Here is a 22,788-nt window from a genome sequence, read left to right as displayed (position 1 = left end):
GAGTTCTTTGGTCGCACCTACAAAATTGGTGCCACAGTCCGACCGAATTGACTTAATTGGCCCTCTGAGGGCTATGAACCTTTTCAATGCGTTTAAAAATGATGAAGTGTCCATCCCTTCTATGACTTCTATATGGACAGCTCGTATTACTAAACAAGTAAACAAAACTGCCCACCTCTTGTTATTTACAACACCACCCCTGGTTTTCCTAGTGACAACCTCCCAAGGACCAAACACATCGATTCCCACATGGGAAAAGGGTGGGTCTGTCAAAGTCCTATCCTGAGGTAGTTCTGCCATCAACTGACTTTGACAGTTTCGCCTAAGGCGCCTGCATTTAACACATTTGAAAATACAACTGTTGACCAACCTTTTGGCATTAACTACCCACAGACCTTCATTTCTAAGGGCTGCCTCAGTTAGAGTTCTACCCTGATGATGGATCCTTTCATGGTGATGCCGAACGAGCAGCAATGCAGTGTGACTATTAGGGGGTATGATGATGGGGTTTTTTATGCACGCCTTGAGTTTAGCTTTGGCTAACCTTCCTCCAACCCTCAAAATACCCTCCTTGTCTAGAAATGGGTTTAACTCATTTAGAAGACTTTGATTAGGGATGTTGAGCCCTTGCTCTAGCCTAGCTATTTCCTGCTTGAAAGCAGATCTCTGTACTGACTTGAATATGACGCTCTTAGCCTTTATCATATCCTGGACCTGTAAAGGCTCACTATCTTTGCAAGCTAAACGATGTATAAGCCTAGCAACTGCTCTAAGAAGACTGTGCCACTCCGAAAAACATTCAAAACGGTGTGGTTCCAGGCAAGATCTTTGGCCCATCTTGATTTCTGTGGTTGATTTGCAGGCTTTCACCTCTGCACTTCGTGAGACTTGAGCATTCATAATGTCCGAAAACCTTTGCTCATCTTTCGAGAGCGCTGTGGCTTCGTCTCTCTCAGAGACTTTGAAGATGGAGGAATACTCTGGAGTTATTGCTTGGCAGTAGACTGAGATGTGACTTAGGCAACTGCGCACAAGTGTAGGACGTCCACCTTTAAGCACCTGTGCTTGATTGGAGTCCAACGACGATGGTGGGTGCATCTTGTTTATGCACACTGGGCCTGTAACTGTCCAGCCTAGTGGTAGCAGCTGAGCAATGGGCGCCCCTGGAGGTCCCTTAACTTGGTCGTTCACATAGAACAAGTTCGGACAGTCCGCACCAAGCAGAAGGGCAATGTCCACATCTGGACGGAAAGCAGGTAAGGCGTTCTTCAGCCTTCGCAAGTGGGGATGAGCCTCCACAACTTCTCTAGTTACAATCTGTTTTTTGTTCCGAGGGATGGAGGAACACTCAATCAGGTCTGGCAACTTGAACTGTCTCTTCTGGTCGCAAGAGGAAACAACAAAGCCGGATGCTATGCGACCCTGCAACTTCTTCTTCCCTACACAGGTGGACATGGTGTAGTCGACCGTCTGGGTTTTTATGTCAAACAGTTGGAAAAACTCTGGAGTCGCCAGGGAGGCGTCGCTTTGTGAATCCAAAGCCACGTAAAGTCTCTTTTTAAGCCAAGGTCTTCTGGCTGGATATACATCTGCTAAGCAGATGGGATGGCAGACTCTGAACTGGTGCACGTCAGAGCATAGTTCAGTGCAGGCGACCGATGGAGCATCCTCCTGCATCCGTGACGCGGCCTGCATGTTGGTGGCTTCAGTAGATGACCCTTCTTTGGAAGACGTGTCCCCTTTGGCGCGGGAGACAGCGTCAGAGTTGTGCATCGCGGTGCAATGCTTGAGGCTGTTGCATTTCTCACACTTGACGTTTTCTTTGCAGTTGGACACAAAGTGTGGAGTTGCTCCACAGCATCTAAAGCAGATTCCCTGCTTTTGAACTAGCTGTTGCCTCTCTTTGTATGACTTTCTACTAAACTCCCTGCAGTTGGCCAAGCTGTGAGGCTTTTGGTGGATAGGGCAAAGCAACTCTTTTACCTCTGACCTGGGTTCATCAGTCTTGTGTTGAGTTTCGACTGCCTTTACGCTGACAGGTCTATTGGCCTCTCTAGGTGGTTTCTTGTCCACTTCAGATGCCTTCTCTGGCTGGGTCCCTTGGTATAAGGTGGGGAGGCCCGTCTGCGGATCATTCCTTTCTCTGGCCGCCCTGGTGATGAACTGGACCAAATGAGAAAATGGAGGGTATGCCTGGGAGTGGGCCTCCTTGTAGTTGAAGACCTCCTGTCCCCAGCGTTCTTGCAAAGTGAAGGGCAGCTTGGTCAAGATCTGCCTCTGGGACAGGTGCTGATCGAGGCACTTCAAACCGGGCAGTTCTGGATTCTCCTTGGCCGACTCTAATTCCGTAAGGAGATCGCTGAGGTCCCACAAGAGTTTGAAGTCTTTGAGTTTCAAAGCTGGGAACCTTTGGAGCTTGTCCATAAGAGATGCTTCAATCTCTGTGCTGGCCCCATACCTCTGCTGCAACCTGGCCCAGGCCTTTTCCAGGGCTTTGTCGGGATCGGCTACGTGGGCTGCGTAGATCTTCTTAACTTGTGAGGATGAGGCTAGGCCCAACCATGCAGCCAGAAGAGTCAGTTCTTCCTCAGGCAATAACTTTAAGTCTCTGATTGCTCTCTGGAAGGTGGCCTTCCAGAGAAGAAATTCCTCAGGCTTGTCCGAAAACTTTTCGACACCCTTGTCCTTAAGATCTCTTCTGGGGCTTCTGATGATGGAGACAAGCTGGGACTCTGGCGTCGAAGGGAACAATTGAGGAGTTTGCTGTTGTGGAGTGGACTCCCACCGTGCACCTTGCGTCAACCTTTGGCCTCTTGGAGGGATGACATCGACCACTGACGAATCGGTGGCTCCCTGTGCAGCTGTCTGTAAGGGCCAACTAGCACTTGGCCTTGAGGCCCTGATTGACTGACCTAGGGATTTAGCAGGAGGCACAGGTAGCTCGGGCAAGGGTGAGCTCCCCGCTATGACGCTCTGCTCTGCAGGAAACTCAAAGGTGACTTTGGGGCCCTGCTCTGGGTAAGGAGAGAAGTCTTCCTGTTCCTCATCCGAAAACTGGCTGTTTAAGCTATTAAGATGCACAAGCACCTTGGAAGAAGGGTCCTGCTTCGGCAACTGACTTACATTTTCTTCTGTGAGTGGCTCAATTAGGGCCTTGGCCAAAGTCTCAGCCCTTACCTTTTTGGCAGTAGCATCCATCCTTATTCTAAGCATTTCTATTTCACCTTGCCTTTGGGCCTGTTCCATTTGCATTTCGCTTTGTCTACGGGCCTGTTCTATTTGCAGTCGTTGCTCTTCTTCTTTAAAGGGAAGGGTGAGATCAGCTGCCTTAGCATCAGCCTCCGCCCCCGCTACCTTGCTCTTTAGCTCCAGACGTGCAGCCTCCTTAATGTGCAAGGCAGCTAGGGAAGAGATGGCACTCCCAGCAGCAGAAGACTTGCTAGAGTGGCTATGTTTAGATGATGCACACTCCCTTAGTTTAGATACCTGGCTAGAGCGGTTGGACTTAAGACTAAGTGCCACAGCAGGTGATTTTAAAAGATTGGTCTCATGGCTGCATAAGGAAGACTGATTTCCTTTTGGCTCAGACCTTAGATTAACAGGTGGAGAACTAAATTCCAAGGCATCTAGAATTGCCCTCACCTTATTTTCTTTCTCATTAGTGTCAGCTAAGACACTCACTATTTCTAACTCTGAATCCTTGGCGTTAATGCGCTCGAGGACCTGGACTATCTTAGACACCAAACCCCTCCAAATACCGAAGGTGTCTTCAAGGTCTGTCTGTAATATGGATGGCACCCTTGTAATACCCAAGCTCTCAATTCTGTCCATTAATGTTACAATTCGCTCCCATGCCGAACCTAACCTCACATGGAGGAGCTCCTTTTCATCTATTAGATGGGCTAGCATCTTGGCTGAAGGGTGCTTTATCCTTTGGGGCCTTTCATTCCTACTTTCAGCCTCAGAAGGAGGTATACCATCTGCATCATCTCGAAATTGCATAGACATTATGTATTCTTAATAGCAAGTAAATTTACAACAAAAGCAAATACAACATACCAGCAAGTAAATTTACAATAAAAGCAAATACAACATACCAGCAAGTAAATTTACAATAAAAGCAAATGCAATATATAATACAATGCACAACACTTAACCATAGCAATATATATCACTAAGTAACTATACTTTACAAAGATTGTGACCTTTGGCGCCAGATTTTAGTGGGCAAGCTGCAAAATGCCAACTGACAGCAACTTGCCACTTGATACCTCCCTTGCCCGAGTGACGTGAACTGCCAAAATGGCGACTTCGCCAAATTTTCAAGCACCTCGTGCTCTGCGGCTCGAGGCCTGCCGCCGAAGGAGCACCGAGGCTGGCTTTGGAAAGGAGGAGAGAAAAGACGCCTCCTCCCCGCTGTGAAGGGAGGTCACCACCGCAGGACGATGAAGCAGGTCACCACCGTAGGACGATGAGGCAGGTCACCACCGCAGGACGATGAGGCAGGTCACCACCGCAGGACGATGAGGCAGGTCACCACTGCCAGGCGATGAGGCAGGTCACCACCGCAGGACGATGAGGCAGGTCACCACCGCAGGACGATGAGGCAGGTCGAAGCCGGCCGAGTGCTCCGGCCGAACTCGCAGCAGTGTTGCCAGGCCTGTCCAGGTTCTAGCCTGGTTCTGGTGGGCTTCACGCCTCAGAGCCAGCCAAAGAACTGTCGCTGGTGCTCCGCGGCTCGAGGTCTACCGCCGAGGGAGCCCTGGACGTTGCTAGGAACTGCACAGCCTGTGCAAACCCAGAAAGCCACTGGGCCACGTGCGCACACGCGAGCCAAATAGCAAGGAAATAGAGCCCCACTATTTGACTCCTTCAGGTCTGAGAGCGGGCTCCACTGCCTCAGACGCTGGTAGAGTCTTTAGGTATGCAGACTGAGCTCAGGCGGAAAAGCCGCGGCCTAAACTAAACTTCCTAAACTATAAAAAACTATAAGCCGTGCAAGCTAGCTCAAGCGGAAAAACCGCTGATCTACCTCAAAACTGTGCCGTCCGCCGGACAATAAAAAACTATAAAACTGAAACGTGCTGTCCTTTATCCGGGCGAACTGCAAATCCCTATAAGCTGTCCTATAGATATTGAACAACTGAGTCTGGATAACTTCAAAAAGGATGTTTATTCATACAAGGTTGTAAACCTGGCACAGATCTTAAAGTTGCAGAAAATGAAACAAATTTCTATAGGTTTTAGGTACAGAATTATCCCTGGTTCCAGAAAGCAAAGGTGATTATAAAACCACTATACCCTAATCACGCTGCCTATATTAGAAGGAGAAACTCTTTCCTTCCCTATCTTTACAGCAAAGATTAGTTCTAGAAGCGATGGAATAAACCTGCTCCTCTAACTAGATTTCCTATTCCAGATCAGTATAATTCAATACTTATCTAATTTGGATAGGCTTAGATTGGCCTGGTTTTGAGGATGATTTGTCCCAGTTAGCCTTGCACAGCTCCAGCACGTTGGAAGACTATAGCCAGAATGAAGCTCCAAAATGGAGACTAGACCCTGGTAAAAAGGGCGGTCCTAAGATGTTGCATTCTTTGACCAATCACTGCAAAGAAAACTGCAGCCAGCTCTTGCAGATTCCAAGCCATTTTTCCTAGGCTTTTGCAGCCAGAGGCTCAAACAAAATGTAAAGGAGGGAAAACAAACAAACGACCAATAGGTAAGGCAAACCATCGTCCTGGGGGACGGAACACAGCTCCCCTAGTATCCCCTAATTGATTTTTTCTTTCTTAAAATATACTCCCACAGGCAGAAATTTTGAGTACTTTTTCAATTTTTTTTTAAAAAAATTAAAATATAGTGTCAACACAACATTCCAGCCACTACCCCCTCCTTGAGTTAAACAGTATTGTCAATCACTGCAAGTACATTTCAAGCAGTCATGTGGCTGGAAGAAAGAAAAATAGACAAGACACAAATCATATGTGTGCTTTTATTGGTGATAATGACAGAGGGGGTGGGGCTAGGAAGCCATATAGAAACTGGAAAGAAACTCCTTGATACGTAGCCGAAGGCCTACTCTACACATATAATAAAATTTGAAATTAACGGAATATTAAATAGTCAGTGTAGAGTCAAATAATGCAGTTACATGCAGTTCAACTGAATTATATGAGTCTACACTGACCATATAATGCAGTTTGAAACTGCAGTATATGGCAGTGCAGATGCTGCTCAGAGATGTGAGGCAGGGAATGACTGTTGCTGAAGTAAAGAGAAAGAAAAGAGGAAGGAGAGCTGTGGGAAACAGGCCTCTAAAGCCATATATTTCACTCGGCTGGTACAGGAACTTCTTTACTGTTTGATCTTTCATTTCAGATGAAATGATAATCTTAGAAACTTCCCTTTGAGTCCTACTTGTTTAACCCCTGACCTGCCTTAAGCACATGAAAGCTAGCTGGAGTACGCTAGGAAACACTTATATAAAGAAGCCTAGGATGCAGTTATAAAAAATTGAATGAATGCCTATGTCCTGCACACATGATTGTGTGTTTGAAGAAATAGTACTTATGGCACCAGCTCTAGGAGTTTGATCTAATATTCTTTAGATTCTGCAGTGATAACAACTGTGTGGTGGTAAAAACAGGCAGGCGGGCAGAGAAGTTAACAAAGGGAGGACCTCCAGCTGTAGCACCTTTTTCATAGAGCAGTAATGAATCCTTAAGGATTGTGGTCTCAGAAACTTCCTGCCCATCCCTATTTCCACTATATACATTGAGGATAGTATTGGATTCTGGGTAATGACAAGCACAGCTCCCCCATTTTTACAATGCCAACAGGTGAGATTGCAAAAGACTTGTCCAGATGTGCACAACCTGCATCCCTCTAGATGTTTGGGACTCCAGCTCCCAGAGGCCCCTGCCAGCTTGTCCAATGATCAGGAATTCTGGAAGTTATACTCCAAAACACCTGGAGGACCACAGGTTGTGTAGGTTTGAAATAGATCACCACCACCAGAATACTATGACCAAATTCTATAATTAACCCATACCATGCTACCTGCACCACTTATATTTTCAGGGGCTGAAACAACTGAACACATTCTTGGTTTTCAAAGAAATGTATCTTCTCCACAGAAAAGGTCAAGAGTTCTATGGCCAATGTGTGTATAGGGGTTTTCATGTAGAGGGGGATAACTCAGAAAGTTTCAAGTGACAATACTTGAGTCCTACTGCTGATGAGTACAAACGGAGCCTACTGTTCCTGTGTGGCAGAATGTTGACTGGTTGGCCCTTGTAGTTCTCATCCAACTCAATGGGAACTCCCTAACATAAAATAGTTTGCTAAAAATGGTCCCCCACATTTGCATACTAATTATAACATGGCCTTACAACAGTCTTGGGCAGGAGAACATGGCAAATTATGGGGATCATTTTTAAGCATAGGTAGCTAGGGATAGATAGATAGATAGATAGATAGATAGATAGATAGATAGATAGATAGATAGATAGATAGACAGACAGACCATAAATCTCATTTTCCAGGGGAGGGTAGTTAGCTACAGTGGAAAGGTGCAGTGCTCTAATGACTTATCATACACAATAAAATCAGTGTTTGTACACATTTAAGAAATGACAACCTACTGTGCTCTTCACACGATGCAAGCTTCAACTGTGGGGATGAATTATTTGGCTATTTCTAAAGCATTGGTTTTCTAACGATTCCTTAGTTGATTGGCAAGTGACTTATTTTTAAATTCCCTCATAGAGACCGGCCAAATGGCTAATTTCCCAGTGTGATGTTAATCACTGTTGCTTGCTCTTGTTGCCCACTTGTAAATAAAGTGATGGTGCTGTGTGTGGGAGGAGCTGAAATGCCCATTTCCTCAGATCGCCAATACAGAAGCTTGGAGAAGGGGTTAATTTAAAAGCACTTCCTGCAGTCACCAATGCAAAGGTTCTGGGAAAGATCAAGGTTAATTTAAAACCACTTCTTATGATCTGGGGTGGTTTTTTTTTTAAAGATAAATAATTGAAATCCTGGAGGGACAGTGGGAGGAAATTTCAGTGCAAATGACCCCAGGGAAAATGCTGCCTTAAGAAAGGTGCTTCTGTTTCAGCCAAGGGTCTTAGAATCATAGAATCACAGAGTTGTAAGAAACCTTGTGGGCCATTCAGTCCCAAGAAGCAGGAAAAGGGGGGCAGGCTGTGGCGCAGGCTGGTTAGTAGCTAGCTGCAATAAATCACTATGACCAAGAGGTCATGAGTTCGAAGCCAGCCCATGTCGGAGTGTGCACCTGACCATTAAAATAAAAAATAGCCCTGCTCGTTGTTGACCTAAGCAACCTGAAAGATAGTTGCATCTATCAAGTAGGAAATTTAGGCACCACATATGTGGGGAGGCTAATTTAACTAATTTACAACACCATAAAAATCATCCAGCAGTGTTTGGAATGAGGAAGTCAATGTCACAGTGGATGATGAAGCAGCTGCTCCCCCTGTGGCCGGAATTGAGCATACCAGCTGGAAGCTGGAGAAGTTTAAATTGCCTCTGTCTCTGTCTCTGTCTCTATGGCATTGAATTTTTGCCTTGTATGTGTACATTGTGATCTGCCCTGAGTCCCCTTCGGGGTGAGAAGGGTGGAATATAAATACTGTAAATAAATAATTAATAAATAAAGCGCCCCTGACAGATGGCCGTCCAGCCACTGCTTAAAAGCCTCCAAGAAAGAGTCTTGAGTGCAAATGATCCCAGTGCTACCTTAAGAAAGGTGCTTCTGTTTGAGCCTAAGGGGTTTGAAGGCAGTGCTGCCTTAAAGGATGCCTGTTTTAAAACGTGTGCTGGTATCCTTGAAATGGGAGGAGTCATTGCCTGCCCATGCGAAGGAAATTGTTGAGTTAGAAGCTAGAGGAAACAGTCTTAGTGTGATGGGAGTTAGTAAATTCTTTGTCTTTGTTAAAGACAGAGCTCTATGAAACTCCACCCTTTCCCTCGCTTTTCCTCATTTTCTCCAACTCAATGTTCTGAAGTCCTAAGAGGTATTGGTACACAAATCTTTGGCAATTGACTACCCCTGATGTCTAGCCCACTCTCTCTATTTGAGCCTGCCAGGGTCCTGAGATCTTCAGGAGAGGCTCCTCTCTTAGTCCCACCACGATCACAAGCACAGTTGGTGGTGATGCAAGAGGGGGCCTTCTCAGTGCCTGTCCCTTCACTCTGGAACTCCCTTCTCAGAGAGAACAGAATGCACCCCTCCCCATAGTCCTTCCAGCAGTAAACTAAAACCTTCCTTTTCAGATTGACTTTTAAAACAGAAGGTTTCTAGTAATGGTCCAGGGGATATACTGCATGATGTTGTGAATTGTTTTAACAGCTTTATTTCTTAATCATTTCAATGAGATTTCAACTGACTTGTCTTAGTAATTGTAGCACTGAAGAAAAGCAGGATACAAATAAATATAACAATAACAGCAATAGCATGGTAAGTCTCATATCGACATGACTTTCCACAAGGAACTGTCACATATACAATCTATAGTACAGGTAAGAGATAGGTTGGTTGCCTCTTAAAGAGACTTAGTCTAGGGCTATAAAAATGTTTTAAAGATCTTTTTGTTACATATTAGAACTGATCCGTACCAGTAAGCATTATGTAAAATTTGAATGCATGCTGATGCTAGAAGCTCTTTTTATTAATTTAAAGTTCCTATTAGAATTTTTTACATTTCTTCAACCTTCTCAATGTACTATGGTTTTTCTTCTATGGTGTATTTATCTCACCACCAAAGGAATCAATCTTGGCTGAGACCGTAACACTTCTTTTCATGAGAACTAACACAGCTTGGCAGTAGATTCCTGAATATTTAAAAAAGTGGCTTTATTATTATTATATGCATTAAGATATATGCTACATCCTTTCCCTAATAATTGAAGGCACTGACATTTTGTTACCACTTTTATTTTTAAATATGAGTTTATGAACATAGTAACTAGAGATTGACCAAGGTTGCACAATACATCCATAACTGTTAGGATTTGAGTCAATGACATCTTGTATGTATGGGAGACATAGATCATAAACACATCGTTTCAGTGGTATCATCAGCAGTAGAGATATAAAAACCCAAGTAGATTGAAAGAGCAGCTTTCTCTTCCTGACGAATTTCTTAAGCAATTTCTCATATATATAATTTCAATAAGCATTTCCATGTCCTCTCAAACCGAGTAACCATTCCAAAAACTCTTCTTCCTAATCCTTACCACTTTCTGCAAGTATATCTGTCCTGGGAAGATAGGCCATATAGTGACACAGTGAACGGAAGGAAACAAAAGGGGACACAATATAACACATGCACATGCTGGCCCCACTCCCTATGTTCATGGCCTTCCTTCCTTTTCCTTTTCTGGACCCTGACAGCTTGGGTTTTGCAAGATCGGATGTGAAGTTCAAGTCACATTCAGGTTTTTTTTAGCTCTTTTCAGAATTATTATCCACATTGACATGGGACTGCTGGGACCGGATTGCTGGTGGGAGCCACATTGGGAACTTGCATTTGCAAGCTAAATCTGACATGATGGCTCTAGACTGATGTGGAGAAGGAGAACTGCTCTCAAATCTCAAAATCTGTTCCAAGGGTTGGAAGAGAGGGAATTAGCAAACAACTTTGGGGAAGTGTTGAGCCATTTCCCACCTGTCCTCTCAAAACTGCTTTGAAAGTTGTTTTTTTCTCTAAGTGGTGCCAAGACTGAGATTGGAGTACACGTGTCTGTATACTGATGTGTCTGTGTACATAAATACACAACACGGACATCATCATAACAGTTTTTAATGTCATGCTAGTCTCTCGTAGAATAAAGAGGAAGGAAGGGAGAGGGGGAACAAGCAATGTAATAGCACCTTTAAAACTAAGTGCTTCTTATTTCTGAGTGAACTTTCATGGATATCAGCCCACTTCTTCAGAGTACGGTACTGAGTGGTATTAGGGCCTCAGATGTAAAGCATATAACAGATTCCAGAAATATGCAAAAGATTATGATAAAAACAAAACAAAATAATTTATGCTTTTTCCCTTTCTTACTTTCTTCTTTTCCCCTTTCTTACTACTTGTGAATGTCTTTCACTGCTGATATCAGTGTTTCAGTGTTAGATGGGCTCCTGATGGACCAAGTACACACAAAGGTAAGGTTCTGCTTCACCTCTATCTGTTTGAATTGAAATTCATCTCCAAGGCCATGTCTGCAAAGGAGATGATAATCTTGAGTAAAATGGACTGAAGCACAGCAGAGCTACTCTGATGTGGCCTGGGAGGATCTCCAGAGCCATTTAGCCATCCGTATGGACAACTAAGTCAAAGGAGTGCTGAGGCCGCCACCACTGCCACCATAGCTGCTCTTGCCACCACCAGCAAACAGCTGCTATCCAGAGGCTTGCTGATGGCATTTGCACTACTAGTCACATGTCTGGGTGCCCTAGTGTGACATCAACAGAAGCAATGTTGCCACCAAGCCACTGGCAGAGAGCTGCTTGCTGGCAGCAAAGCAGTGGTGGATCTATTGGACTGTTACAGTACATTGGGTTGAATCCATCCTGATCCAGCTGCCCACATCTCCAAAACTCTATTTGGAGCTTCCTGGAAGCTGCAGAATAAATTCCATGCTCCCTTAAACACACACAAACAGTTTGATGGAACACTTCTGCTATAAATCTAACCATGCTCTCTGCAACTGAGAAATGAATCCACTTTATTTTGTCCATGTAGACCCAAGTTTAGTCTGATTTGTAATTTGCATATAGCTTTCCTAGTTTCTTTTTTTTCTTTTTTGGATGCTACTCCTCCCAATTATAAAAACACAGAAGCCGCAATTCTCCTTTAATCAACACACATGACTTCCACACTATTTTTGGTTGTAAAGGCAAGTAAGCATTTTTTTAAAGTTGACTTCTCTCCACTTCTGGTTTTAGGAGAGATGATATAGCTTGTCGTCTATACCTGAAAGAAGTTGTTGTCACAATCTATAGAGGACAAGATTTTGGCTGAATGTGTGAAGCAACAAACCACTTCCATTTGCTGGGTGGATGATAATCCTAAAATATAAAACAAATCATCCTCAAGTGGGTTACGTCACCCCTGCCTTTGCTTTTTATTTCCTGAATGGGGGACAGCTCATTTTGCAACCTGGACATTAAGTGTGGTTTTCTGTTTTGTCTTGCCCTGTTGGCCTGGAGGGAGAAGAAATTGCCAGATCCACAGATTCCTTGTTCAGGGCCATATGCTGGATGACACGGTACATAAGTTCACCAGTTGCATTCTGTTTTCTAATTCATTTAATGCAAATACTCTTGTATTTCTCACTTGCATGCAAATATGCACAAACCATTAGAAGGGGGCTTTTTGCACAAAATTGATTTTATTATTTACTTTATTGTTTTCTTGCTATTTCTTGCTGTAACAGCGGGAAGGGAGCACCAATTGTTTTGCACTTCCTTTGATGAACTTTTTCTGGATTTGCTAAAAATTTGCAAATATTATTTCTATCCTACATTATAACACATGCTGCCACACATGAACCTTTTATTTTTGTTAGCAGGAGTGACATTATACTTTTACTTTCATGATAATTAAAACACTGCTAAAGGACAGCCTACCTTTAGGGCAAATGTCAGTGCACGGTTTGCATGTCTTAATGCCATTTTCTTCCACTTCCATTTTGGGGCTGGGACAGGCACGCACACAAGAGCTGATATCAACCACAAAGTTATCTAGAGAAAGAAAGAAAAACCCATGAAGGAATCAGTTTGCAGGCTGCACACAATGGGATGTTTGGAGCATCCCTTTTGAAACAGAGTTGGTGGGGCAAGTTGGATGTAGGACCTACATCCCTGCCACTGCATCTGATGTTCCTTTTTTATATATTTGCTTCAGATGTTGCATTTTATCTTTGAAGTTTTATCTAAGTGCACATTCTCCTGTATACCCGTGGCTTTATGTTGTTGCTAATTTCAACATTCTTTAAAAGTTTCATTTCCCTTGAGATGCTGACGCTGTAACTCCATCTTAATGAGGTTTGTATTCTGGAACATGTTTGAAATGTTATTTTAGCATCAATGAATACACACAGTCACAGCCAAGCTGGTACCAACCACTGGATAAAAGAAAAGATGCTTTGAATTATCTTGGTCTCCGGCACATGCAGACATACAAATCCAGGAGTTGAATTTTCAGTATTGGAGATAATGGCAATTAATTTTCCAAAACAATGGTCAAAAAGAAGTACATATTTCTGTATATAGCAAAACAGAGGTTTATTTTAATAGCTAGTAAGCAAATGTCTAATGTTAAAATGTAAAGTCAATTAGGTAAACCTGGCCTACTTAGCCACAGATCATTGCAACCAACACCAATCATAATCAGAGTTCACCCTGATTAATTTCTAGATCATTGAGCTACCCTAGGCAAAACAAACTAGGTTCCAGGCTCTATCTGAACATATGAAAGCATTTTACAGCCTAATACCTCATCAGATGGGCTGATTTGTTCGTCATATGCCATTTACTTTCCCCTTTCATCACAAAGTCCATTATACAATATACAGTGACTTCCAACTGGGCTCTTTGGAGAAAGGGGAGAGCAAGCGGTATACGCCATTGCCACAGCAACATGGGTGGCATCCTATGTTGCCTTTGGAGCAATGAGGGGAAGCCGAGCGGCAACACGTTCCCCCCATGGGATGGGGGCAGAGGTAAGCCAGGTGATGTGAAGCATGTAGCGATGGGTTCTCCACTCCTCCAATGGGACCCCATGGATTTGCCACAATGCGAATCCATAGGCCTTTGTGATAAGATCATGTGTCAGATGCTAGATCACTGGTCCTGTTAGTCTAGTACTATCTTCTTAATAGTCATTCTAAGTAAGGGGTCTTTTCCCTATACAATCCACTATCCTTTTAACTAGAGATGACAGAAATCCTGGGCACGCATGAATGCTAATCTGAAGATTCTGTTTCATGGCCTTCTCCGATTTCACATCTCACATTTTCCAACTAGATGATCTAGAAACCGACAGCAGGTAGCCCAGAGTTGATCTTAATGAATCCTTTATTATCATGTTGACACAATATTGAGAAGCAGAAGAAGTGTGAAGAAAGTGGTCACAAGGTCTTTATCTGTTTGGCTTTCTTAACATTGAGATTGGATTTTAATTGAAGTAATTAGTTTTTTCACACCTTTGACAAAATCCGCTGGATATTGACACCTCACTGCTGATGGTTTTTGGAATAGTTTCAGGACAATGGACAAAGTCACTCAGCCTGTGACAGAGATATGACAGCTGAGTGTTGGGGTAAAAACAAGTTTGCTTATTATTTATTAGCACCTTGCTTCAGTGAGATGTGCTGTCTGTAGACTCCTGATGTCTACAGACAGGAGTCTCCTGTAGACACCTTTTTGATGTGCTGGGATGTTTCAATTTCAGTTGAGTAATTCTATTTCAGAAGGAGTGAAAAACATGAACCTTCAAAAGTTTTGGAATCAGTAATCCCATCTCCCCCTACACAGCATAGCGAAAGGTGAGGGCCTGTCCAACAATATCTGGAGAGTTATGAGATGTCTAACTTTCAATTTCAGCAATCAAACTGTTCTGTTTATGTCACAGTCTAGGCCAAGGGTGGGTTGAACTTCTTAGAGATGAGGACAGCATCGGTCCCATTTTCTACCAGCACTACCATCTGAATCTCTACAAGATCTAGCACCACCTTTTGGGAAACTATAAGTAATTGAAGGGTCATTTCAGTCCCGTCCCCCCCCCCCATGCTGTTTGGATTCAAATACAGTAGAGTCTCACTTATCCAAGCTAAACGGGCCGGCAGAAGCTTGGATAAGCGAATATCTTGGATAATAAGGAGGGATTAAGGAAAAGCCTATTAAACATCAAATTAGGTTATGATTTTACATATTAAGCACCAAAATTTCATGTTATACAACAAATTTGACAGAAAAAGTAGTTCAATATGCAGTAATGTTATGTTGTAATTACTGTATTTACAAATTTTGCACCAAAATATCACGATATATTGAAAACATTGACGACAAAAATGGCTTGGATTATCCAGAGGCTTGGATAAGCGAGGCTTGGATAAGTGAGACTCTACTGTACATGAGAGGAAATGTAACCCATGGGGCACAATTGTTTCTTTTAGAGATGGATTCTTGGGGCAATGGGACTGGGGAGACTGAGATAGAATACATGAAGCCTGTGGGTCCACAGTTCCCATAATTAGCATAGTTTATTCACTCTACATCTGTTTTCTCAATGATAGAAAAATTTGACAAACATCCTTACACATCCAAACATACCACTTTTTATGTACAGTAGACTTACAACATCTTACCTTAATAAATGCTACAATATACGATATACATAATAATCAAAATAAGAGATCTGTAAAACAATGCTGGAAAGAAGTGGCTTAAACCAATATATACAGCACTTGGAATGCACACAGATGGCAGACAAACATGGAGAAAAGACAGTTGTTTGCTTTGCATATGTCATTTTTTACACATGATGCAGTTATCAAGCAGTGATCATAGGTATATTCCCTCACACTCAACAGTCTCTCTTTCACTCTTCCTTCATTTACACACATTATAGAGAATCTTTCCTTGAATCCAGACATGTGTTCAAATGCAAAAAGAGATTTTCATGTGGCCAACATTAATACTGATAAGAGAAACATGTAAAGTGAGATTGTAAGTATTGAGTTCACCCTTGGGTGGGTGGATCTATGAAGCTTTTTCTCATTGAGGTGCTCTTCTCCCCACATTGTACCAAGCTTGCTTTGTGCCAATTCTCCATTAACATTTTCCCACAGAAAGTTACATGTATTTCCAAGTACATATTTCAAATGTACAATTTTTCTGCTACTCAGTCGTGTTCCATGGACCAGTGATATTCTCTAAGCTAGCTGTGGAGAGTTTCCAAGAAAAAAGGAAACAACTGTAGCCAATGGGCACAAATATAGGCCCCATCTACAATGCTATATAATCAAGTTTCAGAATGTCTTTGTCATACTGGGGGAAAAAATTGCTAGTTGCCTGGCCTACATCAGCTAGCTTGAAGTAAAGTTTGTTAAGATAAGTGTAGTGCAGCATGAATTTTTTCAGTTAACATTTTCCAGATGTGCACATATTGCTGCATTTATTTTTTTTCTTTTACAGAATTCAAAATTCAAAAATATATGGATTATCAGCAACAAATGATATTTTCTTCCATGTTCATTTCTACAGGGTGCAAATTATATAACTCTTAAAAAACCAACCGCAGAAGTATTACACTACTTCATAAATTCACACATGCAAAATACAAAGGTGTTTTCAGTGGTCATAGATTATTTTGAGTTGTTGTTTTTTACATTGGACAGCAGACACCAATAGAACCTGTGTGTGTGTGCGCGTGTGGACACTCTTCTAAGTAACAAGGGAATATTCCCCCTCAGATCACTTATTCTGCACTATTCCTGGCAAATTTACTGTGATTAATCCACATAAATAGTTTAAGAACTATGGAATACATTTATGATGGCACACTTGGTGTTTTTATACTGACTGAATTCTGCTGTCTATAGGAACCATTATAATGTTGGACTCATGAATAATATTTTACAAACCTTGATAGCAACTAGCCTGTTCAGAGTAACATTACCAGACCACACACTTAAATTTCAAGGAAAGGTCAAACATAAAAGATAATTTCCACTCAGGTTTGAGAGGGAAACAAAATGTGGCTGTTTGAGAAAAAGAAATGTAAGAATATACTTCATATTTGACATCTGACATGCATAAAAGGCTGATACTGGAATGAAACTGAGACTTTGATGGCACAAACTATAATACTTAGCACAGATTTTGAAGGTTAAAGTGCATTATTAAAATGTCAAGATTCCACAATACCATTCTAAGAATATCAAGACACAGCTATAGAAGCAAAAAACTGAAGCTATTACCACAATCACATAATTAATTCAGTTGTAGAAATGACATGTTTTGCAAAGATTTCTTAGGAATTTGGTCATGCAGTTCTGAAAAGGTTGTGCTTCCCTGAGAGAAAAGCAGCCTGGCTACAACTTACGTGGGCACTTTTTGACACAAAACGCTCCATAGGTGTATTTCCCATCCCGGTTGTTTTCCATCTGGAAAGTGGCAGGATTGTAAACTGAAGTTTGGGGACACTGTGTGACGCAAGCCCCACTGTCATTAAAATTCATACATGCCTACAAAACAACGATTAAAATGCATATCAGAACTTGGATTAGAGAAAACGAGCCTTGGCTAATTGTTGACAACAGGAACATGAGGCTTGTCTGATTGATGACAACAAGAAAAGTACATACAGGCAAAGATAGATAGGCAGATCCCAATAATATTTGGAATAGTTTATCTGAAGGCTTTACCCTACTAGACCATCAATATAATTTTACAATGCTCCTGATGGGTGGTGATTTTAAGGCTATAATTAGAGTCTGTTTGATATGAATTGTTATAGTATGCCCTTCAAGTTGTTTCTAAGTCTAAAATGAACCTATCACACGATTTCTGGGGCTCAGAGCGAGACTCTCTCATGGTTGTCCAGTAGGATTCTATAGGCAATTCGGTAACCAAATCCTGTTGTCCAGAGTTGTAGTCCAGTGCTCAAACCATTACACCATATTGTCTCTTTAAAGCTACTAGTTTTGGACAAAACTCTCAAGTCACACCTGTTGAGGGCATTTCCCAAGATACAAGCATAAACAAGCCAGGTGTGAGGTTCTAAAATATCATCTCCTTGTGTTATTTGATAATAATAATAATAATAATAATAATAATAATAATAATAATAATAATAATAATTTATTTTATTCCACCATTATCTCTCCGAAGGGACTCGGATAGTTTGCACCTGGCACAAAGTGCCTAAAAACATATAGAAGTACAGTAGAGTCTCACTTATCCAACATAAACGGGCCGGCAGAATGTTGGATAAGCGAATATGTTGGATAATAAGGAGAGATTAAGGAGAAGCCTATTAAACATCAAATTAGGTTATGATTTTACAAATTAAGAACCAAAACATCATGTTACACAACAAATTTGACAGAAAAGATAGTTCAATACGCAGTAATGCTATGTAGTAATTACTGTATTTATGAATTTAGCACCAAAATATCATATTTTGAAATCACTGACTACAAGAATGCGTTGGATAATCCAGAACATTGGATAAGCGAGTGATGGATAAGTGACACTCTACTGTACATCTAAAATAAAAACACAAATTGAATAAAACAAATAAGCATATAAAACCATGACTTAAAATTCAGTTTAAAATGGCATTCATCAATCCAATAACAATTAGGCAGGCTGTAACACTAGGGCAAGGGTAAGGGATAAGTGCAAAACCATGACCATGGGGCAAGGGCATGGGATGAAATGCAAGGCTCCATAAAAGTTATGTTAGCGTTCTCAAAAATATGTTTGACTGGGGCCTAGATATTTACAAAAGCTTGTTTGAACAGCCAGGTCTTCAGGTCCCTATGGAAAGAGGATAGTGTGGGGGCTTGCCTGATCTCCCTGGGGAGGGCCTTCCAGAGCTGGGGGCCACCACCAAGAAGGCGCTCTCCTTCGTCCCCACCAATCATACTTGAGACAGAGGTGGGACTGAGAGGAGGACCTTCTCGTCCGATCTCAGAGCTCGTGCAAGTTCATAGGCGGGAATGCGGTCGTGTAGGTAGGCAGGATCTGAACTGTATAGGGCTTTATAGGTGATCATCTGCACTTTGAATTGGGACTGAAAACTTACTGACAACCAGTGGAGCTGGCTTAACAGAACCCATCAAGAAATAACTTTGGGTGTCTTATGTCAGCAATAGAGGAGCTAGCACAATGGATTATATGGTAGTTTCTGCCAATCTATACCTTGACATATATAGATTTAACATTAACAACAGGGTTGAAAATAACCTCTCTCTCTCACACACACGTGTCTTTCTAAAATTCTAAATTCAATTCATGTATAAGGGGAAAAAAACCAGTGGTCAGTTAATATAGGCTCCTCCACCTTTCACATATTTGAGAGTATGATATTTAAATCTTTTTGTCAAGGCATTTTAGACATCAATTTACATATTTTACATACTAATCACAACATTAGCCCCAAATTGGTATGTAATAAATAACTTAATCCCAATGGAGATGTAATTACTAAATAGTTGGATCTTGAATTAAAGAAGGGCCTGAAATGTGTTAATAGATCACTTTTGGCAGGCACTTAGATAGCACTATGTAACAGTTTTTGTTCTTGGCTATAAATGTCATTTCCTAGTTGGTTCTATCATGAAAATATGGGAAAAGTTTATTAAACTTCTGCAGCACATTTTTCATCAGCCACACCAAGACTGCAGAATGACCGGCCGGAAGAGCTTTGACAGCTAAATGAGCCATTGGGATTCAAAAACCATCTAAAGACCTATCTCTTTCAGCAGACCTACTCAGCCAGTTATAAGCATGAGTATTAAACTCATGTCCTTTCTTTAATATTTGTTTTGTGTATTTAATATGTATATTATAGAAATATGTTTTAATATATATCTATTATAGAAATAAATTTCAATATGTGTATTTGTGGTATTTTTACAATGTTTTTGTATTTTAATTATTCTGTAACTCATCTCAAGCCACGAGAAAAGATTAGTGAGAAATAAAATTATTATTAATATTATAGTTTTTCAATGAATATCGCAAAATCTCAACCAATTCAACATAGTTTGTGGCAGTAAAAAAAAACACCAAAGTTTCTGGAGTATAAAACACTACTTTCAAAGAAGTAGCTCACAATTAAATAGGAAATAACAGGAACAGAACATTTAAACCAGGAACAGAACATTTTTCAGTTTTTGTTATATAGTGTAGTTTCTCTTCTATGAGGTTAGAAGAAAAATATGCATAAATTAGAACTCAATTGAAACAATTAACCCTTGCTGTGATGTGAAAGAATGGGAATCAATTTTAAGATATCATTTCTACTAGCATGCATATAGTCAGACCTATAACGGTTGGCCAAATTTAATTACACCAAAACAGACTGCATGGAGATACATCCACAGGCAACCACTTTTATTGTTTCTTAAACTATTGTTCTCATGTGTCAGTATTTGAGATAAATATATTGGTTGCAGCTTTCTCTCTGAGCAAGGCCCAAGGAGAAAGTATGCTTTCAGAAATATTCAAATTTTTTCTCGAGTAGTGAGCCCTGATATTAGCTAACACATTTACTCAAATGAAAAATACAAGTATAATCCCAATGGCTGGAAATAGAGTATAATTGCTTCTAGTCGAAAAGAGGGTAATAAATTAGATTCCATTAACTATCCACCTATTAGTTTTTGACATTGTGGTTCCATCTACACTGCTAGAGAATGCAGTTTGAACTGCATTATATGGTCAGTATAGACTCAGGCCCCTTCCACACAGCTGAATAAAATCCAACATTATCTGCTTGGAATTGGAATATATGGCAGTGTGGACTCAGATAACCCAGTTCAAAGCAGATATTGTGGGATTTTCTGCTTTGATATTCTGGGTTATACGAGTGTGTGGAAGGGCCCTCAGGCTAGGTCTACACTGCCATATAATCCAGATTCTGAATCTAGATTATCTATTTTGAACTGGATTATATGAGTCTACACCATATACTCAAAGCAGATATAATCTGAATTTTGAAACTGCATTATATGGCAGTGTATACTTCAGCATGTTTTTTAGTCCCCACAAGCCACCCAAAACCTGGACTTTCCCAAGGGAGGGTGGCTCCATGCCACCCCGAAGCCTTCCAAAACAATCGTTAAAAGTTTTAAAAAATTACCTGTCCACCATTAAGGTCCTCTTTGCATCCTCCTGGTGCTAGGAAATGATGCACCAGAAGACGGAGAGGGGGAAAGAAGGAAAATCCCTCCTTTCCCTTCATCTCCTGGTGCATCATTTCCTAGCACAAAGAGGACATAAGGAGGACCTTAATGGTGGCCAGGTAAGGGTTTTTTTTGGGGTTTTTTTGTTTTACTTTTAACAGTTGTTTTGGGGGCTGGGAGGAGGGGTTGGGTGCCATCTCAGACCTTTGGACTCCAGGAGCTCAAAAGGTTCAGGATGGCAAATGGGGAATCACCCCCGGTTAATCCTGGGACTACCCAGAAGTGAGCCCCCACAGACCCAATACCCCATTAGACGCAAGCCTTTCAGAAAGGCCAGGATCTAATGGGGTATTTAATTAATTCAGAATAACCAAGGTTATTCTGCATTAATTTTTTTTTTTTACTGCGTGTGACGTTTGGATGCCCCCGGTAAAAACCCAGACAGGTTCCATGATTTGGGCCCATCTGGATGGGCCCCTAGAGAGAAAAGGAACTACCAAGAACCATAGCGTATTCGGCAAAAGAACACAAGACTTCATTGGATGAGTTTAAAGAACCAGTAAGGATGAAAGGGATATTTAAAGATATTTTAGAAGTGGTCAAAAAGCATGTTCAGAAAGTCTTTGGAAAATTAGCACATGGATGTTTTGAGCAGAAGACAGCATTTTCTGCATACAAAACAACTTGTCCTGGCTAGAAAAAAGATTTTTTCTGATTGATTTTCTGTTGTGACAATGCTGTTTCCTGCATAGAAAATGCTGTTTTCTTGTAAAACTTCATTGTGAAAATATGCATGGATAGGTCCTGAACTGTGAATAAGCTTTCAAGATGTGTGGCTTTTGAAAACTTTCAGACAGAAGGAAGAAAAATGCATCCTTGGAGGAGACAATTCACAGAGAACTGCATCCCTATGTGCCAATGGTTAAAACTGAACCTCTTTAGATGGATAGAAACTCACAGAGTTGTTACAACAAGCTTATTTCAGTTCAAGATAAATGTGTTAAATTAACATGGAGTCATTAGAAGCAAAAGTCAGACATGTTAATTCACTCTCTCCTAGTACTCTAAATACCTCTAAATCTTTGTGAGTAAATTTTGCTGAAACATTAATGCTGTGGAGACAGGCACAGATTTGCTTTCAAATGACTACCTGCCAGCACACAAAGAACAATGGATGTTTGCCTTATCTAGAAATTTTCACAGCAGGATATTGCAGCTAGTAGCAAGCAAGCATTATATGTCAGATGATCTCTTAATTCATCATACATTGAAATTTTGTTAATTAATACATAGCAGAACTCACTTATTTATTTTCTCTTATCCACTGCCTTTGTCTTTCCACGTAACTTATCATCATAATAGATTGCTTAGTGACTGTATAATAAAGATTCAAACAGCTAATGGCATATACAACCCAAGGAGAGGATAATCTTCCACAAAAGATCCAATAAAATCAATTTGAAAAGCTCAGTCAAGTTTTGATTTATGGCCATGAAGCCTTGTTTATTGGTTCCGGTGATAGAATATAGTGCAATCTAAGCCTTTGAGTGGGATCTAGAAACTGTAGAGTCTGGTGATGCCAATACTCTGGATTTTTCCTGCTTTTCTAGTAGGAGTAGTAGGAACAATGTGTGTATGACTAACAATTGAAACATAGGGAAGTGCCCAGAAAAGACTCTATAGCAATACAGCAACTCACTATATTGATCTAAAACTATTTCTAGCTACTTTCATCTGTTTGTGTTGTCTGTCCTTGATAATTGTATAATCGGCATTGAATGTTTGTTGCCTGAGTCCCCTTTGGGGTGAGAAGGGCAGGGCAAAAATACTGTAAATAAGTAAATAAAT

The 22,788-nt window shown here is 41.2% G+C and overlaps 1 protein-coding gene across 7 annotated transcripts in view; it reads right to left on the bottom strand.

Moving 5' to 3' along the window:
* erbb4 (erb-b2 receptor tyrosine kinase 4) overlaps window positions 1-22,788 on the bottom strand; it is a 1,019,841-nt gene that overhangs the window by 252,458 nt on the left and 744,595 nt on the right. For all 7 annotated transcript variants that reach the window (XM_062969123.1, XM_062969126.1, XM_008113453.3 and 4 more), the window contains 2 exons: window positions 17,130-17,271; window positions 12,650-12,763 (listed from right to left, as the gene is read on the bottom strand). In XM_062969123.1, coding sequence (XP_062825193.1) covers window positions 12,650-12,763; window positions 17,130-17,271 — 256 coding nt within the window. The remainder of the gene's footprint in view (window positions 1-12,649; window positions 12,764-17,129; window positions 17,272-22,788) is intronic.

The sequence above is a fragment of the Anolis carolinensis genome, chromosome 1 (assembly GCF_035594765.1).
Source record: "Anolis carolinensis isolate JA03-04 chromosome 1, rAnoCar3.1.pri, whole genome shotgun sequence".
NCBI classification, from domain to species: Eukaryota; Metazoa; Chordata; class Lepidosauria; order Squamata; family Dactyloidae; genus Anolis; species Anolis carolinensis.
Note: the sequence above shows the minus strand (reverse complement) of the source record. Positions and strands in the feature narration are given on the sequence as shown.